Source organism: Aquarana catesbeiana, linkage group LG07 (assembly GCF_042186555.1).
Source record: "Aquarana catesbeiana isolate 2022-GZ linkage group LG07, ASM4218655v1, whole genome shotgun sequence".
Taxonomy (NCBI): Eukaryota; Metazoa; Chordata; class Amphibia; order Anura; family Ranidae; genus Aquarana; species Aquarana catesbeiana.
In genome coordinates, this window is record NC_133330.1 from 80,860,990 (window position 1) to 80,876,136 (window position 15,147).

At 39.5% G+C, this 15,147-nt stretch overlaps 1 protein-coding gene across 3 annotated transcripts in view; it reads right to left on the reverse strand.

Annotated features, from left to right (window-relative positions):
• Nucleotides 1–202: 202 nt before the first annotated feature.
• The window catches only part of HRH1 (histamine receptor H1), a 353,387-nt gene continuing 338,442 nt past the window's right edge, over nt 203–15,147 (reverse strand). For all 3 annotated transcript variants that reach the window (XM_073592373.1, XM_073592370.1, XM_073592371.1), the window contains one exon: nt 203–2,530. In XM_073592373.1, coding sequence (XP_073448474.1) covers nt 942–2,435 — 1,494 coding nt within the window. In that variant the 5' untranslated portion in view covers nt 2,436–2,530 and the 3' untranslated portion in view covers nt 203–941. The remainder of the gene's footprint in view (nt 2,531–15,147) is intronic.

Here is a 15,147-nt window from a genome sequence, read left to right on the forward strand (position 1 = left end):
GCTTCCCTGTCCGTTTCCCCTACAAGAGATGGCAGCGGCGGCAGCACCCAAGAGCCGATTAAAAAATTGTCTGGGGTGTCAACATCGCGGGATCCCTGGACAGGTAAGTGACCTAATAGTAAAAGTCAGCAGCTACAGTATTTGTAGTTGCTGACTTTTAATTTTCTGGGGGGGGGGGGGGGGGGCTGGAGCTCGGCTTTAAATAATTGATGTCACGCATTAAGAATAAAATTGTATCTTTTTACCTATCGGTCATGAAGGAAGCCTGAAAATCATTTCCACTGTCAGTAGCAAGATGTAAAAGAGAGAAATTGTCCAAACTGTTTCAAGCCAATGCCTATACAATTACTAGTGTAAACTTCACAAGCTGGTCACATTTAACAACATAGTAAGGAGGAAACATTGTCTTTCATACACATTTTTTGAGATTTTTCTTAGAAATACTTATTGTATGTCTCTGGGTTATGTCAGATACTGACTATTTTAATTGCTCAACAATAACTTACTGCAAGTAGTCCATACGAAATTCCAACAATATTAAGACAATATTAAAGTTTTTTACAGATAACATAAAACAGTGAGTAAAACAGTGTTCCAGTCTATAAACAGTGACATATGAGTTTTCCATTGTTAAGAAAAGTGAAAACATCTTCAGTAGGGGAGTAGCGTTCAATGGTTTTGGTTCCCATCATTAGTGAAATCCATTCAAAGACCCCTGAAGCATTTGACACCAACAAGGTATCTGACTTTAAATTTCTACCAGCTTTGAGTGCTCTGAGAGTGCTGTAGTTGGTTCTGCTAGTTAGGTTGGTTGGAAGTTGGTTGGAGCAGATAGCTGCTGGACATTACAACCTGTTTCCATTTTTTCTGAAAATGAAAATCTCCTGTAAAACACTGAATGATAATACTGAAATCCTGTATTTTCTGATTTGTCCTCAAGTTCATTTATAGCTGCACATTGTAAACGTTTCCTTTTTACAAACACCACAGTTTAACTTAACATGAAATATCTTTTTAAATGTCTTTTTGAAATTCTCATTACACAAGGGATAGATAAGAGGGTTCAGTGTTGAATTGATGTAACCTAGCCAAATAGTAAACATGTGAAAATTGTGGTTAAAGCAGTCTTGGCAAAATGCTATGACCATAAAAAGAACAAAGTATGGGATCCAACACAACATAAATGCTGCCATAATGAAACCCAATTGCTTAGCCGCTTTTCTCTCCCTATTCATATGAAGTCCTTGGATGTTCTGTTTGGAATGGGTGCGGAACCTCTGCCAAGTATGTTTCAGATAGCTAAGGTTCCCAGAGACTTGGGGTTCAGATCCCTCAGCATTTTCTGTGTTGTTGTCTTCCACGTGACTTGTCTCTAAGATGCAAGAACCTGCTTCTGCAAATGTATGGTCTTCGTCTGTCACATCCAGGTTATCCAGACACTGGTCTTTCAGTTTTTTTCTGTTGACTGTGACGTAGTTTCGGCACTCTTCTGGGTGGGCCTGTATTATAGCAAGAGGAAAACAGTGCAACTTAACAACCTTATTATCACATGGTTCATATCCCTGTTGAGCTTCATATTCTTCTATTTGGAAATGTTCTTGAGTGTTTTTTTGTTGTGTAAAAACATTAGAAACTGTGGTGTAATGGCTGTGAAAATTTGTCTCAGGAACCATAAGATTTCCATTAGGACACTGCCGCCTCACACAGTCTTTAGATTTTTTGAGCACCTTCACATTTCTAACAAATTTACTGCCATAAAACAGTTGGAAGGAACCATTAATAAGCTGTCGATGTTTGTAGTGTTCCCTTACAGCCTTGTAAATTTTGGCATAAAACCACAACATTAGCAAAGATGGAATGTAAAAATTTAATATGGCTGTAAGAACTTTAAACCAGGTCACTTTGTGGAACTCTGTTTCGCACATATGTTCTGGTACTGATCGAACTCCACCGTTTGCAAACACATGCCATCCCAAAATTGGTATAACCCAAGTCAGGGACAAAAGCCATGCTCCTGATATCATTGCAGAGGCTCGGGTCTTTGTACGGTACTTTAAGTATTGCAGCGGCTGCTGGATTGAACGATAACGATCAATACAGAGAATAAAAAGGCTAAATATGGAGGCTGTACTAGCAACGTAGTCCATAGACAACCAAAAGAGGCATGCTGGTCTTCCAAGTATCCAATCATGATTTAGGAGATACACAATGTTAAGGGGCATAACGGCCATACCTACAATAAGATCTGCAATAGATAAGCTGACAATGTACAGGTTTCCAACCGTATGAAGTTTGCGCTCGGTTTTTACAGCATACAACACTAAAATGTTCATGATGACTGTAAAAAATGATATGGTCCCTAGAACCAGGCCTAAGCTTGCAGAGTGGATTTCTGTGACATTCTTTGTTATACTCAAGTTGTTATTCAGCATCATTCCCAAGTGTGTTAGGCTGGAGACACAATGGCTTCCGTCTCTTAATGTGGTGCGTCAGAGATGGAAGATGAACTGTTCTGAATTCTTCTCATGATCTGCAAAACAAATGAAAAGTCAATGAAGCATTGTTTTGTCCAGTGTCTCAGCACAACTGCTAAATGAAAGCAGGATGAACATTTGTTTTAACAAGATACTGATTACAATATCTTGCCCAGAACAGTTGATATAATGAAATTGTAATGTTCCATGAGTTAATGATGTAAATGTAAAGCTTTGCATACACAGGGAAATCTGAATTGTTTCCAAATGATCAAGTCCTCATAGGATCACTTATTTCACCTCTCTTGCTTACCTGAAGTAGTACATGACAACTATGATTTGCCTTTGCTCTATGAATAGAAAATAACAGTAATACAGAACTTCAGGCAAAACAGCTAAATACATATGAAATACATACGGTATATGGGAGTTGCTTTATCAAGGGGTTTGTATTTCTGTCATTCCAGTTCTGAGATTTTTTAACACAGTCACACTTCATAGCTCTGTCTGCAGAGAAAGTGACCTATTTTTTTTTTTTTTTTGCAATTTAGTAACACTTAAAGGTCTTGTACCTCCAACAGCTGCGAGGAAAGAAGCAATACATTAATTAACTTATTTTTGTCACTCTGCTCTCTCCTCCTATCGTGCTCTTTGCATTGCAGCACAACTGGTTGGCTTCTTATGCTGCTTTTCCCTACCCCAGTTGAGTTCAGCTGTACAGAGGATTGAAAAAGGCTGGTACCAAGTCAAATTCAAGCACTTACTGTTCTTGCATTTAAAGAATAAATTTAATGAAGCATTAATGAATAAAGAGCTGCATTCATTTGCCTTTTATTTCTGCATTGAGTTAATTTTTAAAGAGGAAGTAAACCATGATGGGTTTTACTTCCTCTTTTGCTCCCTGCAAAGCCTGCAAATTAAAAGCATAATGGGCTAGTATGCATCGCATACTAGCCCATTATGTGACACTTACCTGCAAACGAAACAGCATGGAGGTCCGTTTCTTCACAGCGCATGCACCTATTACATCATCGGCACACTACAAGTGAAATATCTCCTAAACGGCGCATGTTTAGGAGATATTTCCACTACCTATAGGTAAGCCTTATTCTAGGCTTACCTATAGATTAAAGTCAGTAGGGAGGGTTTACAACCACTTTAAGATAAAGATTTTAATAGCAAGATCCTCAAACTGCCTTGATAGTTTCACACACACCTAGAACATGTTTTTTCACACTTTCATCCACAAATGGAAATGAGCTGAACGTGGTCTTTTTCTGCAAATGTCACACAGAACAACCTGGGGCAGTAAAATTTTAAAAAATGGCACCGCAGGAAGTGTAAAAGAAAACTGCAGCTCTGGATGCAATACTCACCTTGTCTATATTAGAGTCCCCCAAAGTAATTATTTTCTACCACTAGGTGTCCACTATCTTTTGAGTTTCTATTTCTCGTGATAGATTGTGCAGGCACCATGTCTTGCTTTGTCTAAAGTGGGCATTAGTTAGTAAAAAAAAAGACTATATTCCACCATCTTATGCTACCAATTTTTCAGAAGCACTAGTTTATAGCACTAGTTTTACTCCAAAGACATGCTGGTAGGTTAATTCACTCAATTTAGTTGCATTGAACACAGCAATGCTAAAGAATCTAGTCTAATGCCCCGTACACACGGTCGGACTTTGTTCGGACATTCCGACAACAAAATCCTAGGATTTTTTCCGACGGATGTTGGCTCAAACTTGTCTTGCATACACATGGTCACACAAAGTTGTTGGAAAATCCGATCGTTCTAAACGCGGGGTGACGTAAAACACGTACGTCGGGACTATAAACGGGGCAGTGGCCAATAGCTTTCATCTCTTTATTTATTCTGAGCATGCGTGGCACTTTGTCCGTCGGATTTGTGTACACACGCTCGGAATTTCCGACAACGGATTTTGTTGTCGGAAAATTTTATCTCCTGCTCTCAAACTTTGTGTGTCGGAAAATCTGATGGAAAATGTCCGATGGAGCCCACACACGGTCGGAATTTCCGACAACACGCTCCGATCGGACATTTTCCATCGGAAAATCCGACCGTGTGTACGGGGCATAAGTGGTTAGCACATCCATATGGTAGCACTAGGGTCGTCAGTTTGAATCTCAACCATGGCACTACCTACATGGAGTTTGCATGTTCTCCCTCTGCCTGTGTGGGTTTCCTCCAGGTATTCCAGTTTCTTCCCACACTTCAACGACATGCTAGTAGGTTAGTTGATTCATATCCAAATTGGCCCTAATATGTGTATGTATTAATGTCAGCTAGGGACCTTAGATTGTAAGCTCCTTGAGGGAAGGGACTGATGTGAATATATAATATATATGTACAGCACTGTGTAAATTGATGGCGCTATATAAGTACCTGAAATAATAATAATAGTTTTTCACAGTGCAGGTTCACTTTGAAGAACAGGTACACTCATATTTTTTATTATATTTTTTGGGCCCCAAGCAGCAGCGTGTAATTGATCTTATAATGCAGTTGATTCTGTTATTTTCACTTGTTGATCCTACCCTAGCAAGACAGTGCTCACTCATGTACTGGACTTCAAACATGTCTTCGTTTCTTCAATTCAATTACATGGGGGGGAGGCATTAGTAATTAAGAGAAGATAACTTACAAGGAGGATATCATTGGTTGTGCTTTAATTTCAGCTCCCAGGAAGTTACGAGAACACAACATTTCTAGTATTTTCTGTACTTGCTAAAAATGTTCTCATCCTGAAAAATGAAAACCAGTACAACTGTCACATTTAAGGAATGGTAAGCTGCAATATAATAAATGTTTGTTCTAAGGTTTAGATATTCTTTAATTATATAACATATGATGTCTAATGTGCTTTGCCTATTTTTAAGCTTGTACTGTCGATTCCTGTTCACCACCATGATCACCTGTCTGGTTTCTTGTTTTATCTGCTGTGTTCCTTTCTCTGCTTGCTTCTGTGGTCCTCAAAAGCTTTAGACAAGATGAACACCTAGGTTAATCATACTTTAGCTTCAAAAAATTAATCAATAAGGAGTGAAAGATTGCTGTTGAGTGACTGAATGAAGTAGAGATTGAAGGTGTACGTGAATGCAAACTCTGCATTGGTGGTCTACAGCCATTAAGTCCTAACTTTTTTCTTTAATAGTTTTAAAGTAGACCTGATTTAAATGCGTAGAAGAGTGTCCATTGATTTCCAAAAGTACATTGTGTAACAATTAGAAATCAACATGCCTTCTTCCATAGATATATTCATACGTTCATAATTGTATTATATAAACCAACACATCACACCTTGCTTTATACAGATTGCAAATAATTTTTTGGAAATGTATTGCACTTTTTCTTACTTCCTATCATTAACAGCACATTCCTGTTATGGGTTGACAATGCTATGCGACTGCCTTGCAATTAGCAGCAATGTTGTCAGCTTGCCTAATAAACCCGATAGTTAATGTTAACTAATGATAAATAAAAAACACTGCGCTAACCACAAAAAAAGTGCCATATATATGTCTTTATATTTTATATGTGAATTATTCAGAAGGATGCCATTTTAAAAATCATAAAGATTTTTAAAACAACATCAACATGTTAACACCTATGAGATGGTTGTGGTGGGTTTACATGCACTTTAAAGAGGATCTGTCACATTCCTCATTTAAGCACAGTGATACAGCAGGTATTAAATGCCTGGTGCTAACGCATACAGGAAAACAAGTGACATTCTCACAGGATCTATTGCCCAGACCTGAGCAGCCAGTCACCAAGCTCAAACAATGGGACATGGTAAAAGGGAAGAAGTCAATAATTCTGTGTAAACTTGGATACCAATGGAACAGTGGTGTAATGTGGGGAAGGCGAGTAATAGTGGGTTGCAGAGGGGTTGGGATGGGGAGAGAAAGTGTCAGTACGAGTGCCTAAATTGACAGAATCTCTTTAAAGTGGGTGTAAACAGCCTCAGATGATACACAGAGGTTAAACAAATCTCCCTACATACGTTTTACATGTATCTCACAAAAGTGAGTACACCCCTCACATTTTTGTAACTATTTTATTATATCTTTTCATGTGACAAAACTGAAGAAATTACACTTTGCTACAATGTAAAGTAGTGAGTGTACAGCTTGTATAACAGTGTAAATTTCTTGTCCCCTCAAAATAACTCAACACACAGCCATTAATGTCTAAACCTCTGGCAACAAAAGTGTGTACACCCCTAAGTGAAAATGTCCGAATTGGGCCCAAAGTGTCAATAGTTTTCTGTGGCCACTAATTATTTTCCAGCACTGCCTTAACCCTCTTGGGCATGGAGTTCACCAGAGCTTCACAGGTTGCCACTGGAGTCCTCTTCTACTCCTCCATGACGACGTCACAGAGCTGGGGGATGTTAGAGACCTTGCGCTCCTCCACCTTCCATTTGAGGATGCCCCACAGATGCTCAATAGAGCTTAGGTCTGGAGACATGCTTGGCCAATCTATCACCTTTTTACCTCAGCTTCTTTAGCAAGGCAGTGGGATCACATTTTTGTAAATATTTTATTATATCTTTTCATTGACAACACTGAAGAAATGACACTTTGCTACAATGTAAAGTAGTGAGTGTACAGCTTGTATAGCAGAGTAAATTCCCTGTCCCCTCAAAATAACTCAACCAACAGCCGTTTATGTCTAAACCACTGGCAACAAAAGTGAGTACACCCCTAAGTGAAAATGTCCAAAATGGGCCCAAAGTGTCATTTCTTCAGTGTTGTCACATGAAAAGATATAATAAAATATTTACAAAAATGCGAGGGGTGTACTCACTTTTGTGAGATACTGTATATATAGTGTTTTCTTATCTCTTTCCAAAGCCCTAAGTCTTGTGTCTTTCTGCTGCTTCGTTCTTCTGTTATCAGCATGATAACTTCTGACAAGTTTTCCGACAACCAAGATAAAACCAGCCTGAAATTTGTGTCGGGGTGGGTGCTATAAATAGATTAGCAGAGAGCTTGTCTATTCACAGTACAGCTCTGCACATTCCTTCCTTCCTCGGCCTATGTGGAGTGGGGGGTGTGCCTTTCCTCCATTCAGCTGTCACACAGTGTATGGTAAGAATCCACTCCCAGTGCTGAGCAGGAAGAGAACATTTCTAACATGATGTGCACTTTCCAAGGAATATAGCAAGCTGAAGACATCAGACATACTGTATGTGCTTAGGTCAAATTTCATGAATCAGGTTTACATCCACTTTAAGGCATAACTTAAAAGAGAAGCATGCCCAAAGTTTTTGTTGGCCATACTTCTCTTGTGGGCCACAAGAATGCACACTCTCCTCTGATGTCACAGAGCCACTCCAGACTCTGGAAGGATCCAACAGCAATATTAGGATCCCCCCAGATGCCTCATTGGCAGCTGGTTAAGCCTCTCAGCACACATCTAAGAGCCTGAGCCAGCTGCTCCCACCTCCTCTCTTGCCCGTGTTCCGCTGAGCACTGGAGAGCATAGCAGAGAGCGGTGAATGACAGTTACTGCTCTCTGCTCAGAGTGGACTGGGAGTTGAGTGATCGTCAGTAGTGATTGTTCACTTATCTGGATTACGGCTCGTTTACTTAGGTTTTCAACTTTAACACACATTAAAATGCCCACCATTTCAACATGCTTAAATATGTGTTTTTGAAGCTTCTGTGATGCTTTTTTTAAGCTTTAATGAAGATTGGCAAATGCCCTGTCTGTGTTGGTTTTCTATTTTTTCAAAAGGAAAAGTGATAACACTCAATTAAAGCTCCTGTACAGCGGCAGGTGAGGTTAAGGAGCGCTCTGATTGGCTTGTATCTGGTCTTTGGAGAAGCACTGAAGCAAGATGAAATCAACAGAGGTTATAATTTTTGAAGCGCAGAAGAGCGAAGCGAAGTAAAGCAAACAACACTGTGACCAGGACTGGAAGGTAACCATTTCATTTAGTGACAGGTGCTTTGATTGGTGTTCAGAGTGCTTTAAAAACGTGTGCTAATTGCCATGTTTTGAAGCAAGCGTAAAAGAGCCCTTAGAGTCACAGCAATGCTGCAGCATGGAGGTGAGTATGTATGTTTTTTTTTTTTTTTTTATAACCCCATACATCTCCTTTACCAAATAACAAAAAATGTAATATAGCCAAATATGTGGATCCAATCTTTTCAAATCCAGCATGCGGCGCTATGAATTAAACAACGCTATAAATAAAGATGATCCTGTTGGGGTGTGGTTCAATCTATGTGAGTGTGCAGGCTGTCTAGAGAGAATAAAGACCAGAGGCTCATGAAAGTGACAGCTATAGCTGGCAGCTGTCCGCATTGTGAACACATGGTCCTGACGGCTCAGAGACAAGCTGAGAAATCACCTGTGCTTATAATTAGCATTTTAAAGGATTGATGAAATAAAAATTGGTGGATTTACGGAATTACATGATTGTGCTGCTATTTCTTTTTTCCTTGGCGTTCATAACATCTATTCTGGACGAGAATTACCTGCTGGAAGAAATAATTTGAACTGCCCCTACTGTGGAGTCAAATAAATGATTGTTGCCTATATGTTTTCAGAAAGGCAATTCAATTTGGTGAGTCTGTGACCTAATGGGAGCGGGATGCATTGCATAGAGTGTTCACAATCTTGAATGAAGAGAAAACATCGCACTCAGAGCACTTTTTTTTTTAAGTGGACTTTATTTTATGATTGAATTTAATGTTTTCATTTAATGTTTCTGCACAATCATTTGCACTACGCACTTTCGCACATCATGAATTTGAAGAGTTTGTGAATTTATTTTTGAAGCTTTAATAATATTCTTTACTTATAGTATGGGTTAATTAGTAGTGCTGCATGGTGGGTTTTAAAAGATTGGATCCACATATTTGGATATAGGATCAGGGATATACTGTATATTGCAGCAGCAAGTGTTTTCACTATTTTTACAATTTTGTTTTTTTTTAGTAATAAGAATTTTTTTTCTTAGCGTGGAGTTGGGGATGGAATTAATTTTTGTTTTAAATATATTGCAGCTTAACAGTTAGTAGACTTACTTACATGTGGAGGATGCATTAGTTTTTATTTTCAGGCTAAGAAAATTTTTAGCAAGTACACAAAGTACTTCTTGCCAGAAATGCAGTATCCTTGTAACTTCCTATGGGATGAAATAAAAGCAAAGCCAGTCCACTAATCTCATCACCTTACTTAATACGTATTAAGGTGTGCCATTGGATTCCAGTTTGGGTGGCAACCATGGCTGCTTCCATAGATATAGTCTAGTGAGTAAGCATAGCCACCCATGGACAAGAAGTATGTATTCTCATGATTACCGAGTGGAGGAAAAGAGATTAAACCCCCTACATATGGAGGGGCTTCTTCACAGTAATGCCCCGTACACACGGTCGGATTTTCCAACGGAAAATGTGTGATAGGACCTTGTTGTTGGAAATTCCGACCGTGTGTAGGCTCCATCACACATTTTCCATCGGATTTTCCGACACACAAAGTTTGAGAGCAGGCTATAAAATTTTCCGACAACAAAATCCATTGTCGGAATTTCCGATCGTGTGTACACAAATCCGACGCACAAAGTGCCACGCATGCTCAGAATAAAAAAAGAGATGAAAGCTATTGGCTACTGCCCGTTTATAGTCCCGACGTACGTGTTTTACGTCACCGCGTTCAGAATGATCGGATTTTCCGACAACTTTGTGTGACCGTGTGTATGCAAGACAAGTTTGAGCCAACATCCGTCTGAAAAAATACATGGATTTTGTTGTCGGAATGTCCGATCAATGTCCGACCGTGTGTACGGGGCATATGTGTTGCTAAAATGTGCTCCCCCAAGAACTAGTTCTGGACAGCTCAGTAGAATATTTTAAAAATAGCTGGATGCATTTCTAAATGTACAAAAAGTAACAGGATACTAACATTTTTAGGTAATAACACCAGAGAATTGTTGACCCAGGGAATATCCAATTGCCTACTGGGGCTAAGGAAGGTAATTTTTTTCCCTCTCTGGAGCAAATTGAATCATGTTTCTTGGGGTTTATTTTGCCTTCTTCTGAATCAACAGTGGGTATAGGGCAACACAACCTTATTTTAAGGTTGTGTTGCCATAGGCCTGACTAAACTCGTGCACCCCTTAATTTAAATATGGCCCACCCCTTCCTGTCAGTTCAACACCCCTTCCTGTTTAACCACTTCAGCCCCAGAAGGATTTACCCCCTTAATGACCAAGCCATTTTTACGATATGCCACTGCGTCGCTTTAACTGACAATTGCGTGATCGTGCGACGTTGTACCCAAACAAAGTTTATGTCCTTTTTTCCCACATATAGAGTTTCTTTTGGTGGTATTTGATCATCTCTGTGGTTTTTATTTTTTGCGCTATAAACAAAAAAAGACTGACAATTTTGAAAAAAAAAACAACATTTTTTACTTTCTGCTATAATGCATATCCAAAAAAAAAAAAAATATATATATATATATATATATATATATATATATATATATATATATATATATATATATATATATATATATATATATATATATATCAACAATTTATTCATCAGTTTAGGCTAATATTTTTTATATTTTTGGTAAAAAAAAAAAAAATCGCAATAATCTTATATTGATTGGTTTGCGCAAAATTTATAGCATCTACAAAATAGGGGAAAGATTTAGGGACTTTTTATTTTTTTATTGTTTTTACTAGTAATGGCAGGGATCAGCGATTTTTAGTAGGACTGCGACATTGCGGCAGACAAATCTGACCCTAAGTGACACTTTGTGGGATCAGTGACATTTGTACAGCGATCAGTGCTATAAAAATGCACTGATTACTGTATAAATTACACTGGGAAGAAAGGAGTTAACACTAGGGGGCGATTAAGGGGTTAAGCGTGTCCTAGGGAGGTGTTTCTAACTGTGGGGGGAGTGGACTGACTGGGAGTGCAGAGAGATCGCCCTTCCTAATCACTAAGAACAGACGATCACACTGTACTCCCCTGACAGAACTGGGGTCTGCTTTGTTTACATTGCAGATCCCCGTTCCACCTCTCTGTGGAGCAATCGCGGGTGTGAAGTAGAATAGTAAAGTATCGAACCAGGCAGAACTTCAGCAATGCAGGTTTATTAACAGCTGATAACATACAGGTTTATGTTCAAAGTATTACAAAATACAGATCTAATTTATACAGTTTCTTACAAGTAAGCATATTAGATATAAATATTCTTATCCTCTAACCAAATTTAAACAATTGTGAATTGTTCTCACCTTGAACCAGAATGGGTCTTTACTGCCAATTCTTGGGGACCTCTCACCTGATAGGGACCAGCCGATCTGCCGGTGGTCTGGTCCCCTCACAGAGTCCTGGGTTCCAGCTCGACCAAGTTCTTGAGGGAAATTCACCTGAGACCACATTCTGGAACAAATTAAGAAGTCTTCTCTGACTCGTACGAGGAGACAAGTTATGGACAGATACTTGCCCATTGGTTCTGACCTCTATGACCCGTGCAATAGGGCAGCATACATAGAGTTCAGCCTTATGAGCTCCTATCTGACTTGTCCGAGGGGACAAGTTAGGACAGATACTTGCCCATTGGTTCTGACCTCTATGACCCGTGCAATAGGGCAGCATACATAGAGTTCAGCCTTATGAGCTCCTATCTGACTTGTCCGAGGAAACAAGTTAGGACAGATACTTGCCCATTGGTTCTGACCTCTATGACCCGTGCAATAGGGCAGCATACATAGAGTTCAGCCTTATGAGCTCCTATCTGACTTGTCCGAGGGGACAAGTTAGGACAGATACTTGCCCATTGGTTCTGACCTCTATGACCCGTGCAATAGGGCAGCATACATAGAGTTCAGCCTTATGAGCTCCTATCTGACTTGTCCGAGGGGACAAGTTAGGACAGATACTTGCCCATTGGTTCTGACCTCTATGACCCGTGCAATAGGGCAGCATACATAGAGTTCAGCCTTATGAGCTCCTATCTGACTTGTCTGTCTAACAATTGCAGAGCTTGCATTTATATACACTTTTACAAGTCATATCTTAACATCTCTCTTACATATGATTGGTCGCTAAGATCTACGTCAAAGTAACCAACCATAAATCTGACACCTGTTCTACAACCAGATAAACTTAATTATTCCCAAAATTCCTATATGTTCATTAAAGTGATTTATAACTGTTTTTGTCCAATTAAAAACACCTGTATAGAGACAGTCTGGCACCCAGCTGTGTTATCAAACTCTCCTTATCTTGATAAGATTTAACTAGCTTCAAGGATTTGCAGATTTACAACTTTGAGACAATTAACTTTCAATACCCCCCCCAGATGTTTTATATGTTTCACTATATGCATGTATTTTAACAGTTTTAATGAGGGCACAAGCAGACCTTTGTTTGACCCTGTCAAACTTAATTAATGTTCTGTACATAACTTTCCTGTATTCCACCTAATTATTTTAACCACCTGTTTTCTTATCTGTCTGAGACAATTCTATATTACTTGAATCTATTCTAATGAACTTTCACCCAGTAGACTATCTTAATACATTTTCGAGAACACCTGTGTACAAGTACTTGTCATAAAGCAGAGGTCATTTAAAGTTAAACACTTATAAATGAAGACTTTCTAAATCTATGGAAAACACAGTATACATTATTAAAGATTAATAATTGTTGCTTTACTTATTGAATAATAATATTGATAAAACCACTACTATATAATAATATAAATAATAATAATAATTATCAATAAAATATATGCAAATCAATATATATAATATGAAATACATTGGCTAATATGAGATTGCACAACAGGTGGCAGGCAGACATCGCGGCCACTAGGCACGCGCATCAGCACCACGCCGCGAGCAGGCGTGCCGCTGTATCTATCACACGAAGCGCCATACCGGTATGGCGATTTGCGCAATAGAGCCACCTTGCCACAATATAACTGCTGAGACTGGTCCGCAAGTGGTTAAGACCCACCCTGTCTTCTGTAAATCGCTGTGTTCTCCCGGCAGGGATGTCTCCCCATGCCCCCCAGCCTGGTGAACATGATAGCTCTACATTCAGTGTTGATGGGGGAATCAAGCAATTTTCTAATCTTTGACCTGCTTAAGGGTCCTTTCACACCAGTTGTAGTGGGACTGTGTTTTGTGGCTATTCCCACACAGCCCCACAGCAACCCCAAGACAAGGAAAAATGGCGGCCTGTGCTGCAGTGGTGTGCAGGCAGTGTGCACTGGGTCTGGCGGGTGCCGGTCTGTCCGAATGTCAGGCCAGTCACCAGCCACCAGTTGGTATTATCATATGGGGGCGCCAGACCGATTTGTCTCCTGGACCCTGCCCCCTGGCCAGTACACCCCATAAACTGGCGCTACAGTGTAGCACAAGACAGCGGGGACTCTTTTTGTGCGGGAGCCGGAAAGAGGCTGTTTTTTCCGTGCAGGAGGCGGCTTTTTTGCCACCTCCCCGCAAAGTGCTGCCCTAAGCCTGGGCCTTGTTGGGCCTAGGCCAAGATACAGTGTTGGTATAGGGTTGTCTATGTGGGGGGGGTTTCTATTTTTTTTTATTGGCAAAAAAAAAAAGTGAAAAAACCTGGAAAAAAAAAAAAAAACTAGTAACTAGCAAGCTACAATATATCTTTTTTTTTTGTTTTTGGGATTAGACACTGTATGCTTTGAGGAAAATATACAAACTCTTTTCATGCAGAATGAAGGTGGAAATAACTTTCCTTTTAAGCAATCAATAAATATTTCAATAGCACCAAACATCATTTTATTCTCTACATTTCTCTGGTATAAAAATAACCTAATGGTTTACATTTGATCTTTATAGCATTTATAAATAGCGACGTCTTGGTTCCTGCCAAATTAAACTGTCCTGATTGATTTGTAAGCTCTGATAAACATTATACTTTATTTAGTAAATTATGGAGAAGGACGTAAGCTTGTGGTTTGCCTTTCATATGAAGTATTTTGATACTGTGATCATTGAGGAATTTATGACAGATTAAAAAGCTCTTCATTACACTTATCAAGGCTTAAATAAGAGCGTTTGGGCAAAAAATTAATATCAGATTTAAAATATGAATTGTATAGTTGTTGGGTGTAATACAGAATGCTTAATACTTATAAACAAACTGGAGCCACAACTGTGTAATGGTGGCCATACACGGTTCACAAAGATCCCAATCTTTCTCTTCCAATAGGAAAAATCCCTCTATAGTTGACTATAGCCAATGGCACTGGGTTGGAGGAGACAGCAGCAAACCCTCACTTTTTCTAATTATAATGATTTTTATCTTATCGTGAGTGAATGCCGCACACCAGGCAGATCTGAGTGCTTGATAGGTAGAGAACATCCTCAGCCACAACTCTTCCTGATAGGCCCGCCCCCTGACATGTTTCACTCCACCCCCAAGGTTTAGTTATGACTATTGGGACGAGCTGTGGCTGAGGCTGTTCACCACCTTTCAAGCACTCAGAGCTGTCTGGTGTGCGGCCTTCACTCATGATTAGCTACACTGCTTCTTGGATTAGCACATATGCCAACAGCCCATAAATAGTGGGACAACAGAGCCATAGGCGTGTGCGCAGGGGGTGTGCTAGGTGTGACTGGGTACACCATAATAACTCTGT